Here is a 13427-nt window from a genome sequence, read left to right on the forward strand (position 1 = left end):
TCATTAACCAGTCACGGTAGCATCGCGCACACGAAGTCTATTCGTTTTCAAATCATCAAACTAATCTACAGCAGCCCTTCACTCTCTCATCCTTCTCATCCCTTACCTCCCCTGATTGAACCAGTGCGGCACTCACCCTCCCTAGTTTCAGGCGCTGTTACATTCGCAATGGGACTGCCCTAACCCGTTATTTTGCCTGGTTGGAGGAAGAACTTAACTTAACGGCGGTGTTGAGCTCAACGAAAGCAAAGCCAGAGCTAAGCTCGAAGAATTCAGATTGTCGGCGTGGGGCGATATTTTCTTTTGCAGCTCACCTCCTAGTAGTGAGCTGGACTTGTTTCGTGGATTGTCATTCACAACAATCCCATCTACTGGACTTATTGCTGGTGCGCTCCTGATGACATTGACACGACACCTGAAACTCACGAGTCCTCCATCGAGATCCCAGATATATTGGCCACCTCCCCCTCTAATCCCCTGAAACGAGCTGTATCTCCTGATGTCGAAGTTCAACCAATACCAGCACTGAAAAAATAGTGAACTGGCAGTACTACGGGTGTTCATTCCAGCCTCCCAGACTCACCTTCACCAGCCTCGATAAGTTCCGAGATTCCCTGCATTGAATCTTGTGATCAAGAGAATGAGGTAAGTGCCATATTTTTCGTATATCGCTCTCGGTCAAGAAAGAGCTGCTTGTAGTTCCTGCGCCTGCTAAGAAGACTCATCAGCCAAGTGTAAAACCAATGCGTATTGGCACGAAAGTAACGCCTTGGTACGTCTTAGCTGATATCACGTACTAGTATTTTCTGATCTGTTTTCGTAGTAATCTGTGTGCGCTCGATTGGCAAGCAAATGGTCACCAGCGTGAACCGGTTAGTTCTAATCTTGTTCTCAAACCTCGGCCCAGACCTATTCCACAGCAACTTCCTCCAACTTCTATCGGTTCTCCGCCTTCTGAATCCCACTCTGCTATGATACCGCCCTCCAACAAGAACACACCAGTCTCCGTGCCAGAGGTCCAATCGAACACCGATGCAGTTTCACTAGCTGTGAAAGTGGAACTCGTTGGAATGACTCATACTGAACAAACGAAGACCGCGATCGTGGTCGGTGACTCGAAGCCTAATAGCATCAATAAGCACCAGCCGAGCACCAAGCCAATGCGGGTGGTGAGCCCAAAGATCACTGCGCGGTAAGATATTCTATTATTACCAGACCAATCTAAACTGACTCTGTGATCCATATCAAACAGAAACCTGTGTGCTCTCGACTGGCAATCAAACGGTCATCAAAAGGAACCAGCGACCGTTTTTGCATCTTACTGGAATGGGCTATCTAAAGCCGACAAAGAGGTGCGTCTTCTTTTGTTATATTGATATCTATCTGATACCGTTTACTATTGTAGATATACAAGTGCAAGGCAGCTGTTCAGGTGAGCGCTACCCACTATATTCTATTTCATCGTACTACACTAATGGCCCTGTTCTATAGCTCAAATCAGCTTAGCTCTATATCGATATGTTTTTCAAGCCAAATCGAGTGATAATGTGCATGTAAATGTCTATCTAAAGATCTAATGCCATTGAGAATCCTATCTAAACGTTAAAAACTCGTCTCGATCTCTATCTTTTTGCGTCTCAAAAAGTCACAATTTAGGGATATACCTCGAAATGGGTCGATAGAATTGATGTCCTGATTTTTTTTCTATGTCTATCGTTACATATCTACCTCTAACTTGTCGATTTTCACTGGGGTTGACGCACGAAACATGGCCTTTGTAAGCCGTCACATGAAGATTCTCATTCGGTGTGCTTCTATTCTATTGAATCACACATCACAGTTCTCCCCAGGTCTCAACTTGAGAATCGGCGCTGCACTTTCTCCTCCTTCTCTGCGCCCATCGTCTTTTGCCTTTCGCTCTCTCGTTTTTTGCACCCACCCACCTCCCTATCTGCAACTTCTAGCGTGTTTTGGTCTGGATTAGTGTTTCCTTTCGGACCCTTCGGTCTGCGCACTTTTCGGACTCAACACAATCCGAAGGTTTGTCTTTGTCGATCCCAAATCCTCTCCGAGCACAAGCTGCTTTTTCGGACTTCCCGGGATCCACGCGCCTCGCCCAGACCCCTGCCTTCCTGCACTGGTCTGGCAAAGCCAGACCTTCCCACACACAAAACGAATTAAACTAAACAACCTCCCTTTGATTCGTTTATCTAAGATCGCAACACTTCACGTCTCGTCTTCTCTCCTCGAAAGTAATATTCGTTCGCATCTAACTACCCCCCTTCTCCTCCTCAGATCTCTCTCGATAACGGCTAGCTCTCGCACAGATTCGAGCTAACGAATATTATTTCCCTTTCTCTTATCTTCTCTTAGACGACGCGTAAATACAAAGGTGTATGGGCGTTAATGAGAGTCAATTGGTCAAATTAAAATCATTTGAAATGGACCGAGAACTTGTATTGGGAGAGCAGTTCGGATCTGGACAAAAGAAAAGATGCGAATTGTTTTTTGAAGAAAGCGCTGAGCCAGCTTCTTCGGCCACATGTACACGCTGCCACCAGGAGTATAGCCTATCACGTCATGCTGCAGTGTACCATGTTATGTAGACTTCCAGGGAGTCAGCAAGTACAATTCAAACTCAAATATTATTTTATTTCGCCGGTCGTTTAGGTGCAGTCTCAGATGAAAATTTTCAAATAGTTACTAAAAATTCGGGTTGTAGGGGGAGCGCTGAGCCTCGAGGCCTAGGTCTTTGCTACTGATAGGGGTCGGCGGTGCCGACTTGTGACCGTGCGGAGCGATTGCCTTTTTATTGGGACAATGGTAATAGTAGTCTAGGGACTGTGTGCCCTGAAGGGAGCCGTGAGAATCGGATTTCATTATGACGTCTTGTGTCAGGTTGCCTTTGATATGTGCTCTACTTTTGCAACTTCTTCTTTGATCAGAACGAGGCAAGTGCTTCCATTGACCTCCGAACACCCATTAGAAAACTTTATTAACCATGATTCGAGGTATCTCTTATCTACATGCTGAGCATAAGCGCCACGCAAGTACTGCTATATGCGCACACTTTGGTGTTGTTTTGAATCTGCACGTCGTAGTTGATCTGCACGGTAATCGATTCCACATTGCTATCGAGTGGTCTTAGTACTTTAACTTCAGTGCCATAACGCGCGATTCTGCCGCATCTGCCACGCTTTCTGCCACTATCTGCCTGGCAGCATCACTGGCCAGTTTAATATCAAAGGCGCTCCCCACTAAAGCCCAAGGAACTATGTATTACGGTATGGGCGTTGATTAAATTTGGACGGTTCGCATTGAGTATTATGACGTGCACCCAAACCACGCCCCCAGTGACAGCAACCCTATCTGAGTAGGTAGTAGGTACCAGCGTAGTGGCGAACTTTGTCTACAATTTACGGAAGATCGGAGTCTCGGGACAAGTCCCGATCTTGCAAGCATCGTGTATGCATATATATAAGAGAACACAATGATGCAGAACCTCAATATTCAATGATGAAGATGGTTCTGCACCTCTTTTTTTTCCTGGTTCTGCCTTTTGCTCCCGTGCTAGCGCAGTACCAGAATATAACCGTCACCAATACTGATCCTTCTATCCGTTTTTCTAGTGGTTGGAACCCATCTGGCGTTGGCGTCTGCACAGTAGATGTTGATGCCTACGGAGGCGCGCGCAATTGCACCGATCAGTACGGCGCTAATGCAACCTTCACGTTCACCGGTACGTATGCTTGTAGCATTATTGATGACTGAGTACTGAATATCGAATCCCATAGGTGTTGCAGTATACTACATAGAGCCTCTTTTTCCTAATAGCGATTATGTTACTACCGTTCTTTCACTTGACTCTGGACCACTTGTTTTGATAGATCTCAGCGCCGAGACCGCAGAGCCATGGGCTGTCAGATGGGGAGCAAGTGGACTGAATAACGGCCCACATACTCTTGTCATCTTCGGGCCTAGTCATACTGCTACCCCAAGTGGCACGTATGGCGAAGTGAATGCATTCATGTGAGCGATCTTGTGTGTGCTTACTCCATCGCCTAACAGTATTTGTAGCTACACAGTAGTTGAGCAGGATCCAGTAGCTCAGACGACTTCAGGAGCTCAGACGACTTCAGGAACTCAGTCGACTTCAGGAGCTCAGTCGACTTCAGGAGCTCAGTCGACTTCAGGAGCGCAGTCGACTTCAGGAGCTCAGTCGACTTCAGGAGCTCAGCCTTCTCCAGTAGCTCAGTCTGATCTAGCAGTTGAACAGCATCCCAATATCGCTGCAATTGTGGGCGGTACTGTTGGTGCGGTAGCTCTGGCATTAATGGCACTAGCAAGTTGGATCTTTCGCCAAAATTTGGAGGATTGGCTCAGAGATCTCGTTTGTTTCTTGTCTTGAGTAGGTCGATCTGAAATACTAATGACGTTCGTTCCAGGCGTTTTTCGCGTTTGGATGGTTTTTCTTCAAGAGGTGTCGCGTTGTCCTCATCTCCGATGTCCTTCACGAAACCCAGGTTCGTTGTGATATCGAATGATGCTAGTCTCACTCAATCCCTCTCATTCTCTAGATCACGTTTTTCCTCACTCTGACTCCAGGTCTTCCTGGCAGTGCCAGTCAAGCCCAGTCGTCCGGTGACGGTGAAGATGAAGTATTACGTTGGAAGGTATATCATCGAGATTTCCTGGATTTCGGCTGCTTGACACTGTTAACAGGTCATTCAAATCGGTCCCGCTAGTAAGAGCTTGACTTGGTGTTTGTTCCTCAGTGAACCGTCTAATAATTCGCAGAGCGTCAAGAGGTTGTCTATCTGCCCTCCACGTATGTAGCGATATCTTCTTGGTTGAGCGGCAGTACCCATTTTCTTCAGAGGTCGCACGGATATTCCTGGCCTTGTGGTCTGTAGATTGAACGCGATGAGAAATGGTTTCGAGGCCAACGAAATATCACCTGGGGCAGCGGTCAGGCTATCTTGTTTTGCCAAGTATCTAGAGATCTAACACTGTTTCTGTAGTCCGACTTCATACAGAATGGGGAAGCCTATGAATGGGTCCCAAGCGATCGCCCTGGGATATCTGTTAGAAATCAGGCGCCGCATGATGACCTTTTCGCTCTTGGTCAGACATTTGGGACTTCCTCCTACAGATGACTAACAATTGTAAATAGCAACGCTGTTTGACGATGGAAGCGCAAATCCATTCAGGACATTCACTCTACTGTCTGTTGATTTATTTCATCGTATCCAACATTTGTCTGACTATTGCGATGTAGAAAAAATGCATCACGAGAGTTCGATGTCGGTATCTACCTTCACGCATTCCGAACTACAGGTGCTACGCGTGAGCATGTCTCTAATTTGGATATGGATTGCGGTACTCAACGGTGGACCATAGCTGGTTCCCAACATGACTTTTCTGATCCTGAATTCCTTGCCAATCGAATCACCGAAGAGGAAGGCTGCGAAGTTTCAAAACTTGGCCCAGTACGTCAGAATCGCAGTCTTTGGTTTTCATCGTTAACACTCAGTCCTTGCGTTTGATAGGTGACGTACTGGTATGTTTACGAGGACGGCAACCGGTTGAAGGTCAAAATTGCAAAATCTCGAAAGGAGATTAAACGATACAAGCATGAACTTACAACGAATTTCCCTGATTCTCCGAGTCCATGGTACAAAGTACGTCGGGACGGTAACAGGGGCACCTATCACCCTATTGGTAGTACTGCAAAGAATGGATAGTCAGAGCCAGCTGGAACAATGTAACGACCATATTATAGTAGATGAAACCAATATATGAACGAGAAACTAAATGAGTGGACATGTTATAACTACAAGAGGCGAGCCTTTGTGACGGGAAGAACAAGTGCACGTACCTCATAGGTAGTCACGGTGTTGCCACGAAGTGAGCTGAACTGAAACGAAGTGTGATCAGTGTGAGTTCGGTCACACTTCGTTTTTCGAAGTCAAACGAACTGAACTAAAAGAAAGTCGGCTATGAAACCAGCCAATCAGGTGTCCGAGCGATATACACAGCATGTACTCGAGATATGAAGTGGCTATGTGCGCCAAGATAAATCTACGCTAAGATATCCTCCGAGTCGTCCTCATCTGTGATCGAGTTTCGAACGAGATCGTGAAGTTCATCCAACTTCCCTGCATGTATCAGCTCCTCCATAGCCCTTTGCAGAGACGAGTATGTCCCTCCCAACCAACCACTTTTCTCATCCCCGCTCAACTTCGTGTTAGAGGTCGACACTTCACTGAAGATATCTCTGCACTCCACAGCGCCGCAATGCAGCTCGCTTCCCGTCCAGAAACTCGTCCTCTTTATAACCTCCGCCTGTATCCCATTTCTCTCGAGCGCTCCGTCTTGCTCGCCCAGCACGCGTTCGAAGAAAAGCTTAGCTTAGAATCAATACAGACCGCCTACGAGCAGGAACGTGAAAGAATCGAGGAAGAATGGCGCAAGGGCCGTGATCGTCTCATGCACTTTTGAGTAGACTCAAAAGCGCACAGAATGGGCCTATAACAAGGACATATTCTTACAAGATACCGCTGAATCACTCACCACCTGATTTTGCAGATCCCAAATGCAGAGGTTCGCGATGTATACCCTCCCTCAGCATGCCAGCACGACTCACTCGTGTTTCCGATAGTATATCTGATCACACGTACCGCATGGCTATGCTCGCTATGTGTACGTCGGACAGCACGTTCGATGTTTCAAAGTGCGTCACTTTCATCGGAGATGAGTCGTGGAATGACATGTTTATGACGATGTCTGAAGATGTGTTATGATGGATGTCGTGCTGAAGCGCAAGGTAAATCCATAACATATCTTGTGTTATGTTTTCTCGTGTTGCAAAGATCAGCACTGATGACATGGCAGTGGGTGACATCACACCTCGAGAAGGTATTTCGAAACAGGAAAAACAGCGCTTAGAAGCGGTCAGCCATTCATACCTTACAACACCCCGAGTCGTACCTCCGATTCAAAAATACCTTCCACCGTACAGGAAGCGATGCATAATTTTGTGCATGATATGCTCCATGGTTCCCCAGCAGCGCTACGAATTGAAGCCCTCTGGAACGTAAATCCTGCATCGCTCAATTCGAAGCTGGTGCTTCATGCAGGAACACGAAGAGGGAGAGATGAACGAAGCAAAGTTCGTCAAAGGTCTGGCTTTGCTATTCCTGTTGCTGTGCCTGTTGCTGTGCTCTTATTTATTTTTTGACGTGTTTGTAGACCTTGATAGACTGGAGATGGCGCTGCAAGGTATGTAGCTGCGTCATCATCGTGTTATGTTCATGATATATTCATGTGCGTGCATAGCACGCGAATATGAAACGGCGCATGCGCTGGATCTTTACCCGTTTTTCGATTCCAGCTTGCCCATTTGCGTCATCTAGAGGTCAAGTGGTGGGGCGAGGATTTGGCGCGGACTCGCTCACACTAGCTGGATTTGGTTGATATAAGGAATGCCAAGCACAGGCCGTGTTTGTGACTCGAAGCTTGCTACTTAGGTCACCCAATACAACATTTGAAGATAAACTAGTCCGAACACTTTCACATCCCGTCTTTGGTGGGATATGTATTGTGTACTACCCACAGCAGGGAAAGACTCGAACATTGGAACCAGGAGGTGATGCTAGTGTGAATTTCGTGTTCGACACTGCGTGAAGGGCACCACGATCTTTGTCTCTGCATGTATGCCGACTGATCGTCTGCCAGGATTGAATCCTGAGGCCTCGGTTGACTCTTTACAGATGTGATGGATAGTATGTGGACTGACATACAAGAGTAGTCTATCTAGTTAGTACATGTGCTAGTGGAGCAATGAGTCTGTCTCTGGCGCCATTGACTATATGGAACTTCAAGGTGGGGTACTCCGGACAAGTAAAGAGATGGATTATGAACCGGGCGCACAATCCGCTCATGGCCGTAAAACGTGACATTAGAGTTGTAGGTTGAGTCAACTGAGGTTTAGGTGGCACCTAAGGATGTTTAAGATATGGAAGTGACGAGTGGCTACTAAGAACTCGCTGACGGCGCGAGATGATAGAATGGTGAACGCTCTGAGCATTAGAAAGAGGGGATGGATGGGTAGGTACGATAGGACCGTGCACAGCAGCTATAATATTTGGGTGATGGCATTGATGTATATGATGAGTGGAACGGGTGTCTTGGAGGGAAAAGTGTTCTAAAGGATGAAAAGGCCAAAAAGTGGTATATGGTGAAGTGCTGCCCCAATGAATGCGCTCGCCCGGTCATCGTAAGCGTCAATGCGGTGACTCCAATCGAGGTCTGTCCGTCAGGTTGTATGAAGCGAAAGCGCGGAGTGATTGGGGGCAGAATTCGGTGCAGTTAGCTCGGCCAGTGACATCGGTGAACGTTTGATTAAGGGAGTGGCGAGAACGTGGCAGAACGGCGCAGAATGGGCATACACGAACTTTGACTTAATTAAGGAAACATGCGGTGGTTGCCACGTTGACTCGGCCTGGATGTTTGCCACTGATACGTTCAGGAACTTGTGTTTCTTTCTACCGGCAGAACTGGCAGAGCCACAGAACGTTCTGCCTCTGTCAAGTTCAACAGATACTGGTGGAATTGCACTGACACGCAGGCTCTACGCACAGGCTCAGTACGTACTTAATCATTCAGACTCGGAGAGAGTCTGGTTAAAGAGCTAGATCCCGATGCCATGAACAGAGCAGTGATAGTCAATTCGAACACCTTATGGATGCCGTATGTAAAATGCTGCAACTGTGCACAAGAGCCGCTGTATGAAGAAACTCGTGCAAGGTTCGCAACACTGGCGGCCGCCCGCCGCGCGCAGGAACTGCAGCACGTTAACGAGGGATTAATGTCTTCCATTATGGTCACGGATCATAATACCTCCAAACTCAGCTGATCCATGGGATATTCCAAGGAATATTGATTCCACGTTAATGCATCATTGGCTAGTGGGTGGTGCCATATGATATTCAATTAAAGGCGCTCCGCAGTGTCCGCACTACTAGTACACAAGTACTTATGTACGTATGGGCGTCAGTCAAAATGAAAATTTCGCTAAAGCTCGCCAACCAACTCTCGGCTAATAATAGCAATGAAAGCTGCCATCTCCACCAATCGAATGGGTGGGCGACTGAAGTTGTAAGTGCTCGTAAGTGTCCGTAACGCGCGTTATTAAGTTAAGCGTTAAGCCAGGCCTAGTGCATGTGGCAAACTTTGTCTGCGATTTACGACATGGTTCTCAGAGCTTTGAGTCTCATAACTATCCCTCCAGCATTGTAGCCCCGATCTTGCAAGCACATTTAAGGACTCGTAACATTGACGAACATGCAGTGTCATGTTCAGCTTCAGATCTTCAACGATATTGATGCGGATTGTTCAGCACCTCTTTTTTTTCCTGGCTCTTCTTTTTGCTCCCGTGCAAGCGACGTACCTGAATGTAACCGTCAACAATACTGATCCTTCCATCCAATTTTCTAGTGGTTGGAACTCGTGCCCAGATATTAGTCCTCCAGATGGCCTTTCCTACGGAGGCACGCGCAATTGTACCAGTCAGTACGGCACTAATGCAACCTTCACATTCACCGGTACGTATGCTTAGGCTTGTGGCATCATTGATTACAGAATATTGAATGTCATGGACTGACTGGTATCCCTAGGTGTTGTGGTATACTACATAGCGCCTCATTTTACTGCAGATGGAGATGTTCTCACCGTCCTTCAACTCGACTCGGAACCACTTGTTGTAGTGAACCTCACCCAGGCCCAAGGTCAGAGCCTTGATTGGGCCATCAGATGGGCAGCAAGCGGACTGAAGAACGGCACACATACTCTTGTCATCTACGGGCCTAGTAATACTATGACCCCAAGTAGCACGTGGGGCGAAGTGAATGCATTTATGTGAGTGATCATTGTGCGTGCTTACTCCATTGCCTAACACTATCTGTAGCTACACAGTAGCTCAGCCGGATCCAGTAGCTCAGCCGGATCCAACAGTTCAGCCGGATCCAACAGTTCAGCCGGATCCAACAGTTCAGCCGATCCACAGTCCGGATCCAGCAGTTCAGCAGCATCCTAATATCGCTGCAATTGTGGGCGGTGCTGTTGCTGGTGCGGTAGCTCTGGCATTAATGACACTAGCATGTTGGACCTTTCGCCAAAATTTGGAGGACTGGCTCAGAGATCTCGTTTGTTTCTTGTCTTAAGTGGGTTGGTCTGAAATACTAATGGCGTTCGTTCCAGGCGTTTTTCGTGTTTGGATGGTTACTCTTCGAGAGGTGTCGCGTTGTCCTCATCTCTGATGTCCTTCACGAAACCCAGGTTCGTTGTGATATCGAATGATGCTGGTCTCACTCAATCCCTTCCATTCTCCAGATCACGCTTTTCCTCACTCTGACTCCAGGTCTTCCTGGCAGTGCCAGTCAAGCCCAGTCGTCCGGTGACGGTGAAGATGAAGTATTACGTTGGAAGGTATATCATCGAGATTTCCTGGATTTCGGCTGCCTGACACTGTTAACAGGTCCTTGAAATTGGTCCCGCTAGTAAGAGCTTGAATTGGTGTTTGGTCCTAGGAGAACCGTCTAATAATTCGCAGAGCGTCAAGAGGTTGTCTATCTGCCCTCCACGTATGTAGCGATATCTTCTTGGTTGAGCGGAAGTACCCACTTTCTTCAGAGGTCGTACGGGTGTTCCTGGCCTTGTGCTCTGTAGATTGAACGCGATGGGAAATGGTTTCGAGGCCAACGAAATATCACCTGGTGCAGCGGTCAGGCTATCTTGTTTTGCCAAGTATCTAGAGATCTAACACTGTTTCTGTAGTCCGACTTCATACAGAATGGGGAAGCCTATGAATGGGTCCCAAGCGATCGCCCTGGGATATCTGTTAGAAATCAGGCGCCGCATGATGACCTTTTCGCTCTTGGTCAGACATTTGGGACTTCCTCCTACAAATGACTAACACTTGTAAACAGCAACGCTGTTTGACGATGGAAGCGGCAAATCCATTCAGGACATTCACTCTACTGTCTGTTGATTTATTTCATCGTATCCAACATTTGTCTGACTATTGCAATGTAGAAAAAATGCATCACGAGAGTTCACTGGCGGTATTTACGTTCACGCATTCCGAACTACAGGTGCTACGCGTGAGCATGTCTCTAATTTGGATATGGATTGCGGTACTCAACGGTGGACCGTAGCTGGTTCCCAACATGACTTTTCTGATCCTGAATTCCTTGCCAATCGAATCACCGAAGAGAACGGCTGCGAAGTTTCAAAACTTGGCCCAGTACGTCAGAATCGCAGTCTTGGGTTTTCATCGTTAACACTCAGTCCTTGCGTTTAATAGGTGACGTACTGGTATGTTTACGAGGACGGCAACCGGTTGAAGGTCAAAATTGCAAAATCGCGAAGGGAGATTAAACAATATCGGCATCAGCTTACATCGAGAGTATAGGATGTCCATGTTGCAAATATCTCTCGGATCTTCAATTTCCTTGATTTTTATGGTGCAGTCACAAAGGCTCGCCTCTTGTAGTTGTAACACGTCTACTCATTTATATTCTCATTCACATGTTGGTTTCCTCAATACCATGTATGGCCGTTACACTGTTCCGGCTAGCTCTGACAATCCATATTTCGGTACATTAACAATACTACGAATAGAGTGATAGGTGGCCCGTTACCGTTCCAAAGTCCTTCATGCTGGTCGTTGTTCAGCGCTCAGCAATGAGTATGCAGAGAGAAGTACAAAGACGGCTTACCAAATCGAGCATCTGAGATCAGACCCAGCCCAACGCCAAATCGGGCCATACATCCGGTTCGCTCGTACTTGCCTGGCGAAGTTCCCCTGATTAGGCGGATGCGACCACCGACCGAACCGCCATATACTGATGAACTACGAAAAAGGAAACCGAATCGAAAGTCAGCAGAATATCATAGCCATATCCCGTATGTATCCCCGCAGATCACTGTACCCACTATGAGCAAAATCGGATTTGGTGTTCGTACGTTGACCTCAGGACGCCACACAAAACTGGGCCGAAACACAGATGTACGCTCCATTTGCCTGCTATCTACTAACATCTAGACTAATCTCTGATTTTCATGCAGGTCGTCATCACACTTGTTCCATCGCCTGGGGATGGGGAGAGCGTGATGAGTTCTGGTGGCTTTATTCCAATACCTTGGAAGGTACGCAGCCACCACCGTGACCTAGCATGATAAAGACAAGTAGTTGACGTGCTATTGTTCCAGATCCTTAATTTCCAAGCCAATAGTGAAGTAGTACTTTTCCCGAGCTTGACTTGAGTACTTAAAACGCTGTTGTGACAGGCAGTACATACCGTTCAGTTACTATACACTCAGAGTAAAGGGTTATCACTATTTCCTTGTTCCGTGCGACTGATGAGATTTTGAAAGGATTGCCGTTTGCACAGTCAAGGAAAAGGCAAATGGCGTCCTGACCCCTCAGCTCAGTGAAACACTTACGGTATGGCGAAATTTGTGTCACTCGATATCTACCCTTGACATTACTTCCTGAAGAAAGGTGGCGAGATTGTACTCAAGATTATGAAACCGGGGGAGCAGGACGAGGACGAGCAGGGCGAGTTGCAATGGATGTTAGCTTCTTCTCTGTCTCCGCCTTACACTGATATGAACGACCATAGTAGTAACACAGACGTCACCGGAAAACAGGTATCGACCGATTTCGGGGACAAGCACGATGACTGACGAGTCGCTTCCGATGTGTTGCAGCAGACTACACCTGCATCTGCCAATGACAATTTCATAATCAAGAATGAGTATGAGGATACTAGGCTTGCTCTATGCTTAACCGACGAGGACGGTGAACGTCTACCTATCGTTGATTTGGGCGAACTCCCGTCCGTTCCTGTGCGACTTCTCAGTGACTGAGCTGACAACACCTCATGCAGAAAGAATCAAATATTCACGATCAATGGCCCGTTATGTGTGCAAGCCTACGTCATGGCAGGACAAACGGGTGCATTTATGCGCATTTACAACAAGGAATTGCCTAAATCTCCTCGTTGTCCCCAGTGGGAAAGCCGCTGAAATCGACGAACTATGTCCCGTCGCTGGGACCTATGGCTGTAGGCGATATCTCCGAGGTGCGTTTCCTTCATGTAGTATCGCTAATACTGAACATTCCTATTCCCTTCATCGTTATGAAGAAATCATTCAAACTTTATACCAAGCCAAACGGAACAACCATTCTTGAGTAGCCCTCATAATAGTGTCTTATATGTCGGAATGGTACAACACAGAGGTTCGCGAATAGTGGTAGTGATAGGTCGCCAGTGTCGTTGCATACCAGAATTCAATGCGATCTAAGTTTAAAGATCACCATCCCTTGCCATTGGAAAAAAAAATCATTGGTTGTGTTCTCC

At 47.0% G+C, this 13427-nt stretch overlaps 6 protein-coding genes across 6 annotated transcripts; all 6 read left to right on the plus strand.

Annotated features, from left to right (window-relative positions):
* Positions 1-743: 743 nt before the first annotated feature.
* DFJ58DRAFT_726051 (uncharacterized protein) lies at positions 744-1506 on the plus strand (the record flags this gene model as incomplete). Its single annotated transcript, XM_041385320.1, has 5 exons — positions 744-772; positions 824-1192; positions 1253-1352; positions 1406-1432; positions 1492-1506. The coding sequence occupies 5 exons, from the start codon at positions 744-746 to the stop codon at positions 1504-1506; spliced, it is 540 nt and encodes a 179-aa protein (XP_041245681.1).
* A 1989-nt stretch (positions 1507-3495) lies between these two features.
* DFJ58DRAFT_912977 (uncharacterized protein) lies at positions 3496-5782 on the plus strand (the record flags this gene model as incomplete). The annotated part of the gene is made up of 14 exons (XM_041395296.1): positions 3496-3739; positions 3795-4029; positions 4078-4390; positions 4446-4523; positions 4578-4673; positions 4723-4744; positions 4798-4828; positions 4878-4968; positions 5022-5124; positions 5174-5225; positions 5279-5346; positions 5401-5489; positions 5550-5681; positions 5726-5782. Exons 1-14 carry the CDS (start codon positions 3514-3516, stop codon positions 5780-5782), a joined length of 1593 nt encoding a protein of 530 aa, XP_041245682.1. The 5' UTR covers positions 3496-3513.
* A 220-nt stretch (positions 5783-6002) lies between these two features.
* Positions 6003-6676, plus strand: DFJ58DRAFT_274311 (uncharacterized protein). The gene has a single exon (XM_041379606.1). It carries the CDS (start codon positions 6163-6165, stop codon positions 6499-6501), a length of 339 nt encoding a protein of 112 aa, XP_041245683.1. The 5' UTR covers positions 6003-6162; the 3' UTR covers positions 6502-6676.
* On the plus strand, positions 6630-7415 carry DFJ58DRAFT_912978 (HD domain-containing protein; the record flags this gene model as incomplete). Its single annotated transcript, XM_041395297.1, has 7 exons — positions 6630-6733; positions 6793-6826; positions 6873-6953; positions 7022-7096; positions 7140-7182; positions 7252-7281; positions 7339-7415. 7 exons carry the CDS (start codon positions 6630-6632, stop codon positions 7413-7415), a joined length of 444 nt encoding a protein of 147 aa, XP_041245684.1.
* Positions 7416-9226: 1811 nt separating this feature from the next.
* On the plus strand, positions 9227-9987 carry DFJ58DRAFT_274352 (uncharacterized protein). The gene is made up of 2 exons (XM_041379607.1): positions 9227-9605; positions 9678-9987. Exons 1-2 carry the CDS (start codon positions 9356-9358, stop codon positions 9920-9922), a joined length of 495 nt encoding a protein of 164 aa, XP_041245685.1. The 5' UTR covers positions 9227-9355; the 3' UTR covers positions 9923-9987.
* Positions 9988-11841: 1854 nt separating this feature from the next.
* Positions 11842-13384, plus strand: DFJ58DRAFT_778901 (uncharacterized protein). The gene is made up of 11 exons (XM_041389665.1): positions 11842-12070; positions 12130-12210; positions 12274-12295; positions 12352-12385; positions 12439-12508; positions 12562-12638; positions 12690-12714; positions 12775-12902; positions 12954-13021; positions 13078-13148; positions 13212-13384. The coding sequence occupies exons 1-11, from the start codon at positions 11879-11881 to the stop codon at positions 13260-13262; spliced, it is 819 nt and encodes a 272-aa protein (XP_041245686.1). The 5' UTR covers positions 11842-11878; the 3' UTR covers positions 13263-13384.
* Positions 13385-13427: the final 43 nt, after the last annotated feature.

The sequence above is a fragment of the Suillus subalutaceus genome, assembly GCF_016647625.1.
Source record: "Suillus subalutaceus strain FC151 chromosome Unknown DFJ58scaffold_32, whole genome shotgun sequence".
In the NCBI taxonomy this organism is placed as follows: domain Eukaryota; kingdom Fungi; phylum Basidiomycota; class Agaricomycetes; order Boletales; family Suillaceae; genus Suillus; species Suillus subalutaceus.

What these genes read in the sequence shown, in the direction of transcription:
- DFJ58DRAFT_274311 (XM_041379606.1), top strand. Translation starts at nt 6,163, where the DNA reads ATGTATCAGCTCCTCCATAGCCCTTTGCAGAGACGAGTATGTCCCTCC.
- DFJ58DRAFT_274352 (XM_041379607.1), top strand. Translation starts at nt 9,356, where the DNA reads ATGTTCAGCTTCAGATCTTCAACGATATTGATGCGGATTGTTCAGCAC. An exon ending in TGCAACCTTCACATTCACCG is followed by an intron (nt 9,606 to 9,677) that starts GTACGTATGCTT and finishes TGGTATCCCTAG; the next exon opens with GTGTTGTGGTATACTACATA.
- DFJ58DRAFT_778901 (XM_041389665.1), top strand. Translation starts at nt 11,879, where the DNA reads ATGCGACCACCGACCGAACCGCCATATACTGATGAACTACGAAAAAGG. An exon ending in CCTTAATTTCCAAGCCAATA is followed by an intron (nt 12,296 to 12,351) that starts GTGAAGTAGTAC and finishes CTGTTGTGACAG; the next exon opens with GCAGTACATACCGTTCAGTT. An exon ending in CTGTAGGCGATATCTCCGAG is followed by an intron (nt 13,149 to 13,211) that starts GTGCGTTTCCTT and finishes ATCGTTATGAAG; the next exon opens with AAATCATTCAAACTTTATAC.